The sequence below is a fragment of the Lepidochelys olivacea genome (assembly GCF_965140295.1).
Source record: "Lepidochelys olivacea isolate rLepOli2 genome assembly, chromosome: 3".
NCBI classification, from domain to species: domain Eukaryota; kingdom Metazoa; phylum Chordata; order Testudines; family Cheloniidae; genus Lepidochelys; species Lepidochelys olivacea.
The window spans coordinates 180,341,027-180,357,843 of NC_140413.1; the positions used below are offsets into that span (position 1 = coordinate 180,341,027).

Below are 16,817 nucleotides of genomic sequence, written 5' to 3' on the forward strand. Positions count from 1 at the left end.
TGGGTAGCTGTTCTATTTTAAATAAAATTCCTATATGAATAAGTGGAAGTTTTTAGTCTCTAGAATTGTCCAAGTGAGTCGGGTTGGAGAGGGTAAAGAACAAAAATAAAGAAAATAAAAAAAGGAATACTGTGTATAGGAGAAAACATTCAAGAACGATTCATCTCTCTGAATGTGACCCCTGTAATGCCACCAAAGACAGCAAGACTTATGGTGATAGCCTGGGCAAGCAGTAGCTGTGCACAGGGCTGCTTTAACTTTTGCACCTATTCAATTTTTCAAAGATTTAAAAACATTTTAGACAAGATAGTATCAACAGCTTGCTCCAGAGGCCAAGCTCTTTCCTGCTTCCCTCAGCTGGAAATGCATAACCTCGTATCTCTACCAAAATGTTAAAATGTGCAACACATTCAAGGAGGCAGAATCACAACTTCTCCTGATTTGCCTCTGTCATCAATTTTAATGAACAGCTGAGATATATAGACATAAAAAAAAATGGAGAAGAACCTCTCACTTCGCTGTTTTTGCCTTCTAGTTCAACAATTTTGCTTTTAAAGCCAAACAGTTTTTATTTCAATATAGTGTAAGAAAGCGCTCTGAAGTTTTGGTTTTCTGTTAGTACAGTTTATATGCAATATCAAAATTTGGTAAAACGGACCTCTCAGTAGCATTCCTACTGTCTTACCTGGCCAATGGCAATCATGTTTCCAGCTGCTGTAACCAACCTCAGGAGAAAGATAATGTATCCTCACAAGTGCACAGAGCAGCGGAGTTTTGACTGTAAACAAGGGTAGTTTACTAACTTGTTTTCAGCAGCAGGTGAACTGTGAGACACACGTGACTATTCCGTATAGTGGCACAAGTTGGTGGCTGGATAAGTACATAAGTGGCTATTTTCAGTCTGCGGTGGTTTTTTCTTGAGGTGAGCCCCTTGTCTGATGGGAGTGGTAATGGGGTTCTAGGTTAGCATGTTGTCAGCTAGTTCCAAGGTCAGTGAATAGTAGAGGTCTCTGAAAAGGTATGTTTGAGTTAATATAGAGGCATACAAGTGTTAATATGCTCCTTTTTAGTTAGAGACTCTTTATACCAAAGTCAAGTTTTAAGTATCCTGTAGGGTTGGACCAGGGGTCTCAAAGACCTGGCCCACGGGCCTTCTGTGTAAGAACCTGAGAACCTGAGAACCTCCCCACTGAGGCCCATGGAGGAGAGACGCATGCAGCCACGCTACCCACTCTGTCTGCTGCAGGTGCCACCCCCCACAGTTCCCATTGGCTGGGGGTGAGGGACAGAGATACCATCACTAGTCATCGGGCAGAGTTAGCCATGGAGGCAGCATCATTAGTTGCCAGGCAGAGTCAGCCATGGAGGCAGTGTAACTTTTTTCCACAGTGTATATAAACAAGTCAAAATACTGAACACAACTATCTGATGCCCACCTTGCTGCAATTCTGAAAGTTTCAACTGCTCAGTCACTGAGGCCAAACATCAACAAACCGACAGAACTGAAGTGTTGCCTGGTGTCTGGCAAACACTAAAACTCTCTGGCAGGTGAAGAATCGTATAAAGTTGTATGACAGTTTTATTATTTCTAAGAAATCTGAAATAAAAAATACAATATTATCGTTTTCTGAACACCATCGTCAGTTACATTGTTGGCCCACTGGGAGAATTTGAGGACGGGCACTGGCCCTAAGGTAAATTGAGTTTGAGATCCCTGGTTTAGACAAACTTTATATTGGATGTGCACACTTAACATATATGACAAAGAATCTACCTGGAGTGATTTCAGTGACCAAGTCCTTCCTTTCTGATAGGTGCACAGGTGGTACTAGAGTAAGGGAAATGAACAGTGACTTAGTCCTTCACATGTGAGGTACCACAGGAAGTTGTTTATCCTCCTAAGAGCATAAGAGCTGCTGAAGAAGGTTGTGAGGCATTTTGGTCTGTGGTAATGTTTGTATGGTGATGGTACTTAGTTCTAGGTTTCTTATTCATCAGATTCAGTTCGTTCAGTTTCTTTGCTTCCGTAGCATCTGCCCAAAATAGGGTCAAATGAGAATGGGTTGGCTGATAATTAATCTGGTTAAAACAGAGATGTATTTGTTTGGTTGGTAATCTAGAGAAATTAGTGAGGGTTGTAACTGCTCCACTTATTCATGAAATGAATCCCATCCATGCCAAAACAGCTTGGGGTAATTTGAACCCAAGATTTCTCTTGGATTCCCAACTAGCAAAAGGGGTTCATACAGCTTTTAGAATCTGTGGTTGGTTGAAGTGTTGCAGCCTTTCCTCACTGAAGCAGATCTCACGAGTCATCCATGACTCTATCACTTTCAGGCTTAGGCTACTTCATTGTCTCACAGTTAGGGTTATCCTTGAAGACCACTTGGAAACTTTAGCTAATGCTGAATGCAGTAGCAACATGCTCACAGCGCAGTGCATCGGCCATGAGCACATTAGGCCTGTGTGCCATCCACTTTACTGGCTTCCCATCTGCATCTGATTACAATTCAAATAATTAGTTTTAATCTACAAAATCTTCTGTGGTATGGCATTTAGCTGTCTTAGAGTTTGCAGCTCTTTCTGTGCACCAGCATGTCAGCTGAGGTCTGCTGAGGAACTTCTGCTCACGGTCTTTATGTGATTCTGGATTAGAGGTAGGGATTTGTGATTTGTTTTGGAACTTTACTACCTCTGTCATATCCCAAGTTTGCTTCATTGTGAAGTGCAAGACCCCTGTCTTTGACAAAGCTTTCATTGTAATGAAAGCTACCTCTTTTACAGAAGAACAGCCATACTGGGTCAGACCAAAGGTCCATCTAGCCCAGTATCCTGTCTTCTGACCGTGGCTAATGCCAGGTGCTTCAGAGGGAATGAACAGAACAGGTAATCATCAAGTGATCCATCCCCTGTTGCCCATTCCCAGCTTCTAGCAAACAGAGGCTAACGACACCATCCCTGCCCATCCTGGCTAATTGCCATTGATGGACTCCATTATGAACTCCATGAATTTATCTAGTTCTTTTTTTAACCCTGTTATAGTCTTGGACTTCACAACATCCTCTGGCAAAGAGTTCCACAGGTTGACTGTGGGTTGTGTGAAAAAATACTTCCTTTTTTTTGTTTTAAACCTGTTGCCTTTAGTTTCATTTGGTGACCCCTAGTTCTTATGTTATGAGAAGGAGTAAATAACACTTCCTTATTTACTTTCTCCACACCAGTCATGATTTGAGAAACCTCTGTCATATCCCCCCTAACTAATTCATATCAGCCTAACTCTAGAAAAACTACTGACTGACTAGAATCATAGAATATCAGGGTTGGAAGGGACCTCAGGAGGTCATCTAGTCCAACCCCCTGCTCAAAGCAGAACCAATCCCCAACTAAATCATCCCAGCCAGGGCTTTGTCAAGCCTGACCTTAAAAACTTCTAAGGAAGGAGATTCCACCACCTCCCTAGGTAATGCATTCCAGTGTTTCACCACACTCCTAGTGTAAAAGTTTTCCTAATATCCAACCTAAACCTCCCCCACTGCAACTTGAGACCATTACTCCTCGTTCTGTCATGTGCTACCACTGAGAACAGTCTAGATCCATCCTCTTTGGAACCCCCTTTCAGGTAGTTGAAAGCAGCTATCAAATCCCCCCTCATTCTTCTCTTCCACAGACCAAACAATCCCAGTTCCCTCAGCCTCTCCTCCCCAATCATTTTTAAAAAAAGGAGTACTTGTGGCACCTTAGAGACTAACAAATTTATTTGAGCATAAGCTTTCGTGAACACGGCTGCTACTCTGAAACCAATAATTTTTGTTGCCCTCCGCTGGACTCTTTCCAATTTTTCCACATCCTTCGTGTAGTGTGGGGCCCAAAACTGGACACAGTACTCCAGATGAGGCCTCACCAATGTCGAATAGAGGGGAACGATCACGTCCCTCGATATGCTGGCAATGTCCCTACTTATACATCCCAAAATGCCATTGGCCTTCTTGGCAACAAGGGCACACTGTTGACTCATATCCAGCTTCTCGTCCACTGTAACCCCTAGGTCCTTTTCTGCAGAACTGCTGCCGAGCCATTTGGTCCCTAGTCTGTAGCGGTGCATGGGATTCTTCACTTGTCCTTGCTGAACCTCATCAGATTTCTTTTGGCCCAATCCTCTGATTTGTCTAGGTCCCTCTGTATCCTATCCCTACCCTCCAGGCTATCTACCTCTCCTCTGAGTTTAGTGTCATCTACAAACTTGCTGAGGGTGCAATCCACACCATCCTCCAGATCATTTATGAAGATATTGAACAAAACCGGCCCGAGGCTTCATATATGACCACTGCAGCCTGATAACTAGAAAACAAGTTGGAATTGTGGAATAATTTTTGCTATTAAGTGTTGGCAATAAATATATAAAACAGATACCGAGCAGCTTGATTTTAATAAGCTAAATTGACTGTAGACCAGGGGTGGGCAAACTATGGGCTGGATCTGGCTCCGCACGCTGCCCTCGCCTGCAGGCACCGCCCCCCGCAGCTCCCATTGGCCGGGAACAGGGAACTGTGGCACTCCGTCCTGCACCCCAACCCCCTGCCCCAGCCCTACATTCATGGCCCTGCATGCAATTTCCCCACCCAGATGTGGCCCTCTGGCCAAAAAATTTGCCCACCCCTGCTGTAGACAGAGATGGGAAAAATAAAATTGGATTGAAAATTTAGTAAACATGACCTAAGAAGAACGTAACACTGAGAATCATGTTGTAGAAACTCTTTTTTTTTTCAGTGTGATTCTGTGAGGTCCTCTATGGAATTTTACAAATTGTTACTTTGCACTTTATAGGATTTATAAGTCTTTTAAAATTTTTACAAATATTTCCTAAGCTTAGGAACTCTCCAAGAAATTATGTACTTAAGATTGTATCATACCTATTTTACATATGAGAGATCATGTAATCGCTTTGTTCCTCAATTGCCTGTGAGTTACGGCGTGTATTGGTGGTAGAGTTACAAGTAGAACCCAGAACTCCTGACTCTATTCTTTTCTGTAACCAACAATCACTTTCTTTTTATGGGTATTTCATTTTCAGAGGTGTCTGCAATATTGGCACACTAGTAAGAGTCGTCACGTACTGTAGTTCCACTTCCTTGTCCTCATGCTGAATGTGTGGGTAAATGCGAAGTTGCCTCTAGGGCTAGTGTGGCTGATTGTGATCTCTCATCACAGAGTGTAATCAGGAGTATGTCTACTGAGGTTGATGGAGTTTTACACCAACGTGGACTAAGGACTTAACTTCCATATGTACAATTTTTTGTTGTGTTTTTAAGTTGAAAATTATTGAGGAAGAGGAGAAATTAAAGTTACTAGCAGATGTTTCCTTAATTATGGTTTCCATAGATTTCCACCTGCTGGAGAAAGAGATGTGAGTTTTGATGTACATTGGAACTTTTATTCCCTGTGAAACCACATTATCAGATTGATAGTACTTTATCTCCATTATCCATGTAGTGACTGTCATATTCTTAAATGATGGTTATCAATGTCTCCATCTTGGAGCTTATAAATGTTTTGCTTCACAAAGAGGCAACACTGGATATAATTTCTGTTTCATATGCAGAGCCTTAGAGAGTAGTTTTGTGTGTTTGGATTTAGATCTGTAATCAAAGCTGCACAGTCACTCAAAGTGAATTAGTTTTGATGTCTGTTGTGGGGCTGTAAAACAATTCTGACTACTGAGGTGAAAATTTGATGGCTAAACCACTGAGCTGACCAGTTCCTTCAATTCTGCCTCTTTGGTAAGAGTAATTTTTTACTACTCTGTTTGAAGCTGTAGAAAATGGACATCCAGAAATTATAAAGCTTCTACTCCAACACGGAGCAAATATTAATGGATCCCATTCTTGGTCTGGATGGAATTCTTTGCACCAAGCTTCTTTTCAGGTAACCTATAAATTTATTATTTCATTTCCATGTAAATAGTGTGTTTTACCCTTTTAAAATGACAGGTTGTACAGTTTTTGCTTCTTACTCTGGTGATTTATGATTGTTAGGCTAGGGCAGAAAAGGCAGTCTAAATGCTAATGATCATTCTGAATATGTCATACTATGCTACAGCAGCTATAGAAGGTGTTGGGCAGCAATGATTATTTAAATATTAAAAGTACTGCATGTACTTAAGAAGTGATCAGATATAACATTTGGGAAGTAAAACTGTTATAAGATACAATGAAAGTCTTCCCCAAAAAATTAAGTGTATCAGATGAGGTCAACCTGGTCTCTTCTCAATTTTTTTTTAATCCAGCATAAAAATTTATCAGACTTATAGTTCTAATATGCTAATTTAATTCTATTTATATTTATTGGACTGGGTAAATGTGCAATATGAAATTAAACCTATCTGATGATTCTGCCACAGACTTTCAGAATACCATAGAATATTGAATGTACTCTATATTTTAGATTTCTACACAGAGTAAGAATGAAAAAGTAGGGTTATATCAATTCCACTGCTTTTTTTTCTAACAAAACAAAAATATATTTATTTCAGGGACATACTGAAATAATAAAATTGCTTCTTGAAAAAGGAGCAAACAAGGAATGTGTGGATGACTTTGGAATCACACCTCTGTTCATTGCTGCTCAGTATGGGAAGCTGGAGAGTTTACGAGTACTTCTATCACATGGTAATTTTCACCTTTCATTTAGCATTGGTAATATTTTTATAATGTTAGTGAAACATCAGCTATGAACTGGCATGTGAAATTATTACAAAATTAAATTTTGCTATTCCGGTATCTTGCCTTGCTTTCCCTTGAGTCAGACCAAGAAACAGGACATAAAACATAAGTGCTCGTCTACAGCTGAAATGCTACAGTGACACAGGTGATCCACCTCACCAAAAGGCAGTAGGTAGGTCGATGGAAGAATTCTCGGGTTGACTTTGCTCTTTGCTCTATGTGCACCGGGAGTTAGGATTTTTTTACACCCCTGACTGACTTAGTCGGGTCGACCTGACTTTTTAGTTAGACCAGGCCTAAGTAAAGACCTAACCTCGGTAAAGATTAAGGGTCTGATTGTGAAACCCTTAATTACACTGAGTAGTCCTTTAGTTCAGTGGTTTTCAAACTAGGGGTGCCGCTTGTTCAGGGAAAGCCCTTGGTGGGCCGGGCCGGTTTGTTTACCTGCCGTGTCCACAGGTTTGGCTGATCGCAGCTCCCACTGGCCGCGGTTCGCCGTTCCAGGCCAATGGGGGTTGCAGAAAGTGGCACAGGCCAAGGGACGTGCTGGCAGCCCTTCCGGCAGCCCCCATTGGCCTGGAGCGGCGAACTGCGGCCAATGGGAGCTGTGATCAGCTGAACCTGTGGATGCAGCAGGTAAACAAACCGGCCCGCCCCGCCAGGGGCTTTCCCTGAACAAGCGGTGCCCCTAGTTTGAGAACTACTGCTTTACTACATGAGAAGTCCAATTCATTTCTACGGATTACTGCAGGAGCAATATACTACTCAGCGTGATTAAGGGTATCACAGTCTGGCCCTAAAGTTACAGTAGTAATTTCTTCAGAATCTCATACCAGCAGATCTTGGTGTGCATCTCTGAATAGTATGCTCTCACTAACCTTCCCACACAATCAAATGAAAATTAAACAGTCATTACTATTAAACTGTTGAGCACCCTAAACCTGACCAAAACATCACACACAGGTCAACAGCTCTAGCATCTCCATACTTGTGGGGCACTATCTCCAGAAAGTAATTTCTAACAAAATATTAACTAAATCTTTGCAATTTCTCCACAATGTCTATCATTTATCTGGTATTGCCCTATTCTACTGCACAGTGAGACAAGTACCTCCCAATCTCATACAAAGTAATTTCTCTCATTTTACAGTAGGAGTAAGAAACCTAATGTAAAGTTCATCTGTAAAGGTGTAAATAAAAGTAATGACTCTGTGGTTTATAATTCTGTTTATTAAGTATCTTCTACTATCAATGTATAATGCAGTGCTATACCAGAGTGCAAGCCCAACAATCTGCCAGCATAGCAGGATTATTGGCGTGTTGAATGATGGGAATGTCTTCCTTTGAATGGAAGAAAGTGGTTCAGCTCTCCAGTGTGTAATGTTATTTTAGAGTTTGTTTAATTTATTAGATGCTAATTACTTGCAGTGTGCTGAGAATTGCATATTTTTCTGTATTTGTGATTAACTTTATGTTAATGCTTTACATCATTCATTCACTCTGTAACCTCAGCAGGGTTTCAAGTGACCCTAAAGGAGAATTTTAAGGGACTAGCATTTGACAGTGTTTTCTTCCTGTCAAATTTAAATGTAACCCTTCTGCCCGTCAGAGTTGGCAGCAACAAGGGCCGGGTTCAATATCTAGGGGTTCCATTCCAATAACACAATGCAAACCGGCTCGAGCCCCCACCCAGTGACCTGGGAAAAATATATACCACCCCCGCTGGGCGCCTCCAGGAGGCAATACTTCCCCTCTCGCAAGCACATAGTCTGAGTGTAGCAAAAGTCTTTTAATAACAGAGAGAAACAATGTGGCATTATGTTGGGGAAACACCACCAACAGGATTCATAACACAACCCATGAGCAAAAACAACCCCACCCCAGGCAAATTGGGGCATGCCCTTTTCCCTTTGGTTCTTGAGTCCAGCAACCCCAAATCACCCAAAGTCCCAAAAGTCCAATGCCCCAAAAGTCTCTGTCCCTGGTCAGGGCAGCCCCAGAGTTCGAAAGTTTATCGGTGGAGCTTTACCTCCCAACCTGGGTGGAAATGGGACGGGGGTAAGAGGCACCTTACGTGATCTGAAGCTGACCGCCCCATAGCGGCGCTCCGCTCCGCCAGCCGCCCCACGAACTCCTTCGCTCAGCTGCGCTCCGCTCCGCCAGCCGCCCCACGAACTCCTTCGCTCAGCTGCGCTCCGCTCCGCCAGCTGCCCCACGAACTCCTTCGCTCAGCTCCACGGCCCACAAGCAGCTCCTGCCATCCACACACTGCTCCGCGTCGAACTGCTTCACCAGCCGTCCCGCAAACTGCTCCATAATATATCTTCAGGCTCCCCCACTACTTAACACAACACTCAGTGATTTCAGCTCTTAAGTGAATTCAGCTTATAGTAGGGGAGCCCCAGTGCTGGTGCACTGTCAGCCCAAAGTGAGCTCAGCAGCCTATAACTAGACTTCTAATGAAATCAAAATTAGCTCTGATATTCCACAGTGGAGAGAGGAGGAAGTGCAATCAGCATGTAAGGCCCTCACCAAGGGGCCCATGCCACCAAGTACTACTACTTGTCCCCAGCCTCTCTCCATTCACACAGTTTTGGAACCCATGACCCTTGCCTAGCGAGTGCTGCTTAGTTGATGGTGAATCCCTCCATCATAACAAAAGGCCACGTACAGTTCCAAGCACAGTTCCCATAGTCAGGGTAATAACAATTTATTCTTCCTGCCCCAATAACAGAGACACTGGGGATCCCACAGCAGCCAAAGTGACCATTTGGGCAGCTATGGTCTCATTCTAGGCGTGGTGGGTGTGCCTATGCAAATGAGATCGGCCCCTGAAGTTCTTTTCCACAACTTGCCACACCTCACCACCAGATGTCAGGGTGGAGCTCATCCTGACACTGCTTACATAAATGAAAACCAAAAATACTTTGAGAACTTCAGTTCTAATCACTTTAGTGTATGGGCAATTTGAAAACATGTAGCAGGTTAGTAAAATAAATATGATTCTTCTTCAAGTGCTTGGTCATGTGGATTCCATTGTAGGTGTGTGCGCGCGCCCACATGCACAGTCGTTGGAGACTTTTGCCTTAGAGGTGCCTGTAGGGCCAGCTATGGTGCCCTCTGGAGTGCCAGACTCATGTGTTGGTATATCAGGTGCCGCCGGTCCTGCGCCCTTTCAGTTCCTTCTTACTGCCCGGGGTGGTCAGTCGGAGCGCCTCTGTCCCTTGCTTCTCAAGCGGTCAGCGGTTTCTCTTCTATCTTAGCCTTGTGCTTCTAGGTGTAAATAGTTTAATCATTTGTTAGTTAGTTGTTAAGTACCCATTAAGTGTTTAGTTAGTGTCCCGGCAGGGACTTTGCCCCAGGTGGGGCATGCCCCGGTCCACGGGTTTCAAGCCCTGCTTTTTGTGTAATGGGCCTATGTCTGGCAATGACTTACAAAAGGATTCACTCCTGGGGAGTTCCTCCCCCCAAAAGGACCTGCCACCGACTCCAGGGAGTGGTAGAGGGCCCAAGCCGACAGCATAGTCGATGCGCTCTGAGCCCCCAGCGCCTAGAGTGCTGAGAGTGCCTCTGTCACAGCTGGCACCACATGAGGCAATGAAACCGCCTAAGGCTCCCCATGAGGGCAAGCCCGCCAGCAAGGCCTCGCACAAAACAAGCGAGTGCCACTGGTCCCCAGGGCCAAAACAGAGCCCTAGGTTGCCACGTTCTTGATCTCCACATCCGCCCAGGTCTCCGGCTCACTGCTACGAGTCATCAGCTCCGCGCTCCCGATCCCTGTCTTCGTGCCGGAGCTCACCCAGGCGTCGATCTCCCCAGCACTAGTCTTCATCGCGTTGTTGGTTGCCGTTGCTGAGACCTTGAGGTTACTCCCTGGCACGGCACCACTCACCCTACTCCTGGCACCGGTTGGACCGTTCCCAGCACCGGTCACTGGCGGTGACAGTGAGCCGCCAGACCCAAGCCTCCACAGCCCCGCCTTGTTCACTGGAGGGTGACAACTTCTCCGGCTCGGAGGCGCATTTCAGTCCCTCACTCAGATTGGGCTCCGGAGGGTGCATTCGCGGCATTGGTGCTGATCTGGCAGCAGGGCCAGTGGCTTACCCAAAATGGCCTTATTGGAATGTCTGGGTGTTCCCATCATGCCATTGCCCCACTCCCGCCAGCCCTCAGTCACCAGACAGGCCAAAGTTGGCATCCACAACAACGATGACACCGGGTTTGGTGCAGGACACTCCGGCAGCCGCAGTGGATGAGGAGCCGGTACCCCTCCTTCCCCCCAAGGCCACCCTCTCTGACGGGCGAGGACACCACCAGACCACCCCCGGTCATCCAATTAACCTCCTCCTCTCCAGATGAGGCAGTGGCAGGCCCCTCCAGAGCTAGCCTGAGAGACAGTTTTAGGGAGCATCAGGTGCTGCTCCGCAGGGTGGCTTCCAACTTGGGCCTGAAGGCAGAGGAGATGCAGGAGCAGACAGATACATTGTTTAATGGGCTCTCAGCATCTGCCCTGGCCTGCATCGCGCACCCGGTACATGGGGGGGACGGGGAGGGGCGGGTCCTGAATATTCCCAAAACCGTCTGGCAAACCCTGTCCTCCATCCTGCCCACCTCTAAGAGGGCGGAAAAGAAGTACTTCATCTTCACAAAGGGGTTCGAGTACTTGTGCACCCACCCATCACTGGGATCGTTGGTTGTGGCGGCGCCAATGAGAGGGACAAACGGGCTCACCAGTTCCACCCCTAAAACTAAGGAGGCCAAAAGGCTGGATTTGTTTGGTTGCAAAATTTATTCTATGGCCAGCCTCCAGTTTTGGGTGCTGAACCGCCAGGCCCTCTTGGGTTGCTATAATTTTAACTTGTGGGACAGCATGACCTACGACCCATGACCTTCACATCAATGTCAGGGAGCTCAGAGCGGTTCGCCTGGCCTGCCAGACTTTCTTGCCCCACCTGGAAGGCAAGGCGGTGCAGGTCCTGATAGACACTAGTGCCACAATGTATTACATCAGCAGGCAGGGTGGCGCCAGGTCTTGGACCTTTGTCAGAAAGCGCTCAGCCCCTGGGACTTTCGTGTGTGGCATGCCATTCATTTGGTGGCTGCCCACCTGCCCGGAACCAAGAACGTCCTGGCAGATTGCCTCAGCAGGACCTTCTCTTTTCACCACAAATGGTCGCTCCATCTGGAGGTGGTCAGCCTAATCTTCTGCAAGTAGGGGACTCCCCGGGTGGACCTGTTCGCGTCCTAGCAGAACAGGAAGTGCCATGTGTTCTGTTCTCTGCTGGGCAGAGACAAGGGCTCCCTGTTGGACGCCTTCCTAATCCCGTGGTCGGGAACTCTGATGTATGCCTTCCTGCCGATACCATTAATCCACAAAGTCCTGCTAAAGGTGAAGCAAGACAAAGCGACAGTCATCCTCATAGTCCCAGTGTGGCCTCGTCAGCACTGGTTCGGCATGTTGCTGAGTCTTTCGGCAGCCACCCCACTGCAGCTGTGTCTTCAGCCAGATCTGCTGTCCCAGAACCATGGTCATCTACTGCAGCCAAACCTGGCGGCGCTGCACTGGATGCCTGGCTACAGTGTGGCTAAGTGGCAAAGAACGGCAGTGTTCCACTGGTGTCCAGCAGGTCCTGCTGGGCAGCAGGAAACCCTCCACCAGGGCTAGCTACGTGGCAAAGTAGAAACGGTTCTCATGTTGGGCCTCTGGTCACCACATTTGTGCAGAAGAGGCCCCACTGCAGGACATCCTGGACTGTTTGCTGCACCTTAAGCTCCAGGATCTGTTGCTGTCTTTGGTCTAGGTACACCTGGTGGCCATTCAAGGCAGGTTGGTCTTCGCCCATCACATGATGGCACGGTCATCCTGCTTCCTCCTGTTTCTTTCCTGGAGGGTCTCCATTCCATTACCGCCCTCCTGCCCCTCTGTTGGCAAGAAGGAACTGAGAGGGCGCAGGGTCGGCAGTGCCTGATATACAGTGCCATGAGTGCGGCACTCCAGAGGGTGCTACAGCTGGCCCTACAGATACCACTAAGGCCAAAGTCTCTGACGACTGCACATGTGGGTGCATGCACACCTACAATGGAATGGACATGAGCAACACATCTCGAAGAACAACAGTTACGAAAGGTAGGTAACCGTTTTTTCTTTAATACCTGTGGAAAAACTTCTGAATGATGAAGCAATTTTGTGAAGGCCAGTGCCTAATTAATGCTGTAATTTGTTTATTCACTTTTGTGTTTTAGCTCTGTTATGATAATCAGGCATCGTATTATATGTTTTATTCTGTTAGGTGCAAATGTCAATTGTCAAGCCAAGGACAAAGCCACTCCATTATTCATTGCTGCACAGGAAGGCCATGCTAAGTGTGTGGAACTATTGTTATCAAAAGGGGCCAATCCAAATCTCTACTGTAATGAGGAGGAATGGCAGTTGCCTATTCATGCAGCAGCCCAAATGGGCCATAGCAAGTAGGTGATATAAAAATCTAATAAACGATTCTGCTTACTAAATGGTAATCAAGAATGAGAATTTTCAACTATAAATGGAAGGGAATTAATGTTTTATGGATTCTGTTTTTTCATTTAGAATTTTTAATTCTCTTCACATTACAGTTTCAAAGCCTGACCCTGCAGCTCTTGTCCATGTGGAACTCCCATTGAAGTACAGTAAGCAGACATTTTGCATCGGAGCCTGATCCAACTCCCATTGAAGTCAGTGGATGTCCCACAGAGAGAGGGGCTGCAGGATCAGGCATCTGCTCACCTGATAAGCATATTACTATTTTGTTTATTTTATGTTTTAGGTGTAAATAATGATAAAATATGCTTGTCCAAAACTCTTTAGGAGCCCTTAATGAGAAATACAGTTGTAAATGATAACCATAGAGCAGCAAAAATAATCATCTACAAATAATGAATAACTAAATGAGCCAGTAAATCAAAGCAGCAGAACAATCCCTTTAATCCACCCAAGAACATAGCTCCACCCCCTCCTCCCAAACAGCAAAAAAAAAAAAAAAAAAAAAAAGTGCTTTAGTAGTAGTGTAGGTCATCAGATTTGAGGTATTTCACAGCAAGGTTGGGGGAGAAGCAAGTTTCAGACCCCCAGGTTCTCACAGCGATCCCTCTGCTGGTAGCCTCCATCTCTTTTATAAATGGGGGATCCAACTAGAGTGGGTCCACTGAGCACAGTTTTGGCTGTATATTACAGGGAAAGAGGCACATTCTCATTTTCCAGGCCATTTAGGGCTCTGTAGTTCATGATCAACACCTTAAACTATACCTGAAGAGCCAGCGCAGTTCCCGGAGCACTGGTGCCACATGTTTCCACAGAGGTGCCCCACTTACTAAATGAGCTGCTGCACTCTGCACCAGCTTCAGTCTGTGAATGATTTTAAGGTGTAGACCTATGTAGAGTGCATCTTGGGGGAGGGAAGGGGAGTACGGAAAACAGTGACAAGGTCCATTTGTGAAATAAAGGATGCAACTTCCTAGCCAGCCTGGTTATAGCTGTCTAACTGTCTCTGTGGAGGGTCTAACATCATCAAGTATCAAGCTCTGATGACCAGTGGCAGAAACCCTCAGTCAAAAGGGCTGATATTGCCTCCGCCATGTCCTCCAGCTGCTTCACCCAAGCCACAATCACCTGAGCCTTGTTTGGACTGAGCTTCAGCCAGCTCACTCTCATCCATTCTCCACCCTCAAGAAAGCATTGGCTGAGGAAACCTCATTGTCTGGGGTGTCATAGATGAGGGGTTCTCAAACGGGGTCGTGACCCCTCAGGGTGGTTATATGGGGCTCATGAGCTATCAGCTTCATGGGACTGACAGCTCCCAGCCCCCATTAAATTAAATTACCCACCAGTTTTTAAAGTAAAGGAGGGAGTCACACTTAGAGGCTTGCTGTGTGAAAGGGGTCACCGATACAAAAAGTTTGAAAACCACTGAGCGAGACCCATACATTTGGTTGCCATCAGTATACTGAAAACACTGCACGCCCATATATATCTGGTTTGGGTGGGGAAGAGAGATGTCAGCATGACATACTGCAGTAACCTGCACTTGAGAGCCCTTTGGGAAGAGGAGCAAGTGCCTGTAATTATGTGGTGCAATCTAGGCAAGAGAAAACAAAGCTACAGAAGAGCAGAACTCTCCTCTCCCACCAATGTTTGTAGGTGAGTGAACAGCATTTCACAATCCGTGGAATGTAATAATACCTGCATGGGAGCCTGATCTTCATCCATTGCCAGGAGATCATTGACCAACATGACCAGTGAAGTTTCTGTGTTCCAACTGATAAGGGAAGAGACGTTTCAGAGGAATCTAGATAGCGTGAGAGATGTCTCGCCACAACTACTATCTTACTCAAAAATGGAAGATGAATTGGCAAGATTGTCAAGGCATGGCTCCTTGAGCAAAGACTGTGTTAATACTTCCTTCAAAGCAACAGGCAGGCTGCTCTCTCTAAGAGAAGCTTTGACAATTTCCATCTGCAAAGTACCCGGTACTTCCTTACTGATCTTCATTAATCAGGAAGGATATGGGTTCAAAGTACAGGGTGTGACATCAAATTCTCCCACCACATCCAATGCTTCACTGAGTGCCACGGGGCTGAATTCAAGAATCCCCTTTGTCTACAGTTTGTTAAACCAAACCCCCAGATCTGAACGCCCATTCCTACTACTTTGTAAAAGTCTAGATCCAAACTTTGAAGAACAGGCTTATCTCTATATCAGTGTAAACCAATCCCTGACTAAAACTAATTAGAATCTGAGATATTATTACAAATACATCAATTCCAGCTAATTTTGAATAACAAATCGTAAAAGATGTTTAGAAAATAATTTCAGTTTAAATTTGCAGATAGTTTTACATTGATGATACTAACAGTTCCATATGCTTAAGCATATTAGAAATTTTTTATGTCAAAATGTCTGATATTATGAATGTTCTTTTTTTTACATATTTATTTAATTAAAAGGATGTGATTACAGTTCAGGTCTGATTTTGTTTTAAACAATAATGTCCATGGGAAAAATAGCCAGGAAAAATAACATCTAACTGTTCCATATATGTGAAAAGATTCCACAATAAACATAGTTTTAAATGTTACAGCATTTTAGGATTACTAATACCAGTTACTGATCGGACCTGTGACACACAAAAAGACAAAGTGAGCCCTGTCTATTCAGCAGTTTATGGTGGTAATGAAGAGTGCTTGGAAATGTTACTTAAAGAAGGCTACAGCCCAGATGCTCAGAAGTGCCTAATCTTTGGCTGCATATCACCTATGTGCATGGTTTTCCAAAAGAAGTATGTATATCTCTTGTGTTTTTTCATTGTCATAGCTTAACTATACTGATATTAATCTCAGGCTTACTTTTTAAAATTTATACATTTTTTCCCCCTTCTCAAGTCTTGAGACTACAGAGTAAACCTTAAGTACCTCTATAGTGCACTAGCTCTGGGTCACATACGTGAGCTAAAGAACCTTGCTAAAATCTCCTTTGGGAAGCTCTGTTCTTTGAAAAGGAGTCTTGTAGAACATAATTGCAGTCTAGTTTCCTGGCTTTCAAAAGGCCTTATCAACCATCTCTGTCTTCTGGGAACTTGACATGATGCTGTAATTGAATCAAACAGATTCTTAATTAGCTAGATTCTTTTCAGTATGATTAAGTTCTTGGAAAATACTATTTTACTTTCTGTGTATGCCAGTCTTTTGTGTAAAAACAAAGCAACATAAAATTGTTTTAGGCAAGTGCCCCCCCCCCCGTCCTCCTGCCCAAATCTCAGTGTTCCTGGGACAAGACTGTCCCATACCCTGAAAGCAGCAGGTGTTGTGAACTACCAAAGAGTTTATACTTAGATGATAAATCCCTTGAGATCATGATCACTGTGTCCCATTTGTTCTGTACAGTGTGTATGACGCATGCTGTTGGTGCTTAACAAATGGTTATTTGAAACAACAGAGGAAAAATTGTAAAATGTAACTACTGTTACTCACATTTTAACTTTAATTTACTTGATATTGAAAGTATATTCATGGGGCAGGACTCCCTTCTGCCCTTCAGTTCACTATTTTGTAGTTATTAATTTTATT

At 44.7% G+C, this 16,817-nt stretch overlaps 1 protein-coding gene across 2 annotated transcripts in view; it reads left to right on the plus strand.

The window, feature by feature from the left end:
* ASB3 (ankyrin repeat and SOCS box containing 3) overlaps positions 1–16,817 on the plus strand; it is a 130,048-nt gene that overhangs the window by 82,173 nt on the left and 31,058 nt on the right. For both annotated transcript variants that reach the window (XM_084623785.1, XM_084623784.1), the window contains 4 exons: positions 5,810–5,922; positions 6,530–6,665; positions 13,010–13,187; positions 15,833–16,030. In XM_084623785.1, coding sequence (XP_084479911.1) covers positions 5,810–5,922; positions 6,530–6,665; positions 13,010–13,187; positions 15,833–16,030 — 625 coding nt within the window. The remainder of the gene's footprint in view (positions 1–5,809; positions 5,923–6,529; positions 6,666–13,009; positions 13,188–15,832; positions 16,031–16,817) is intronic.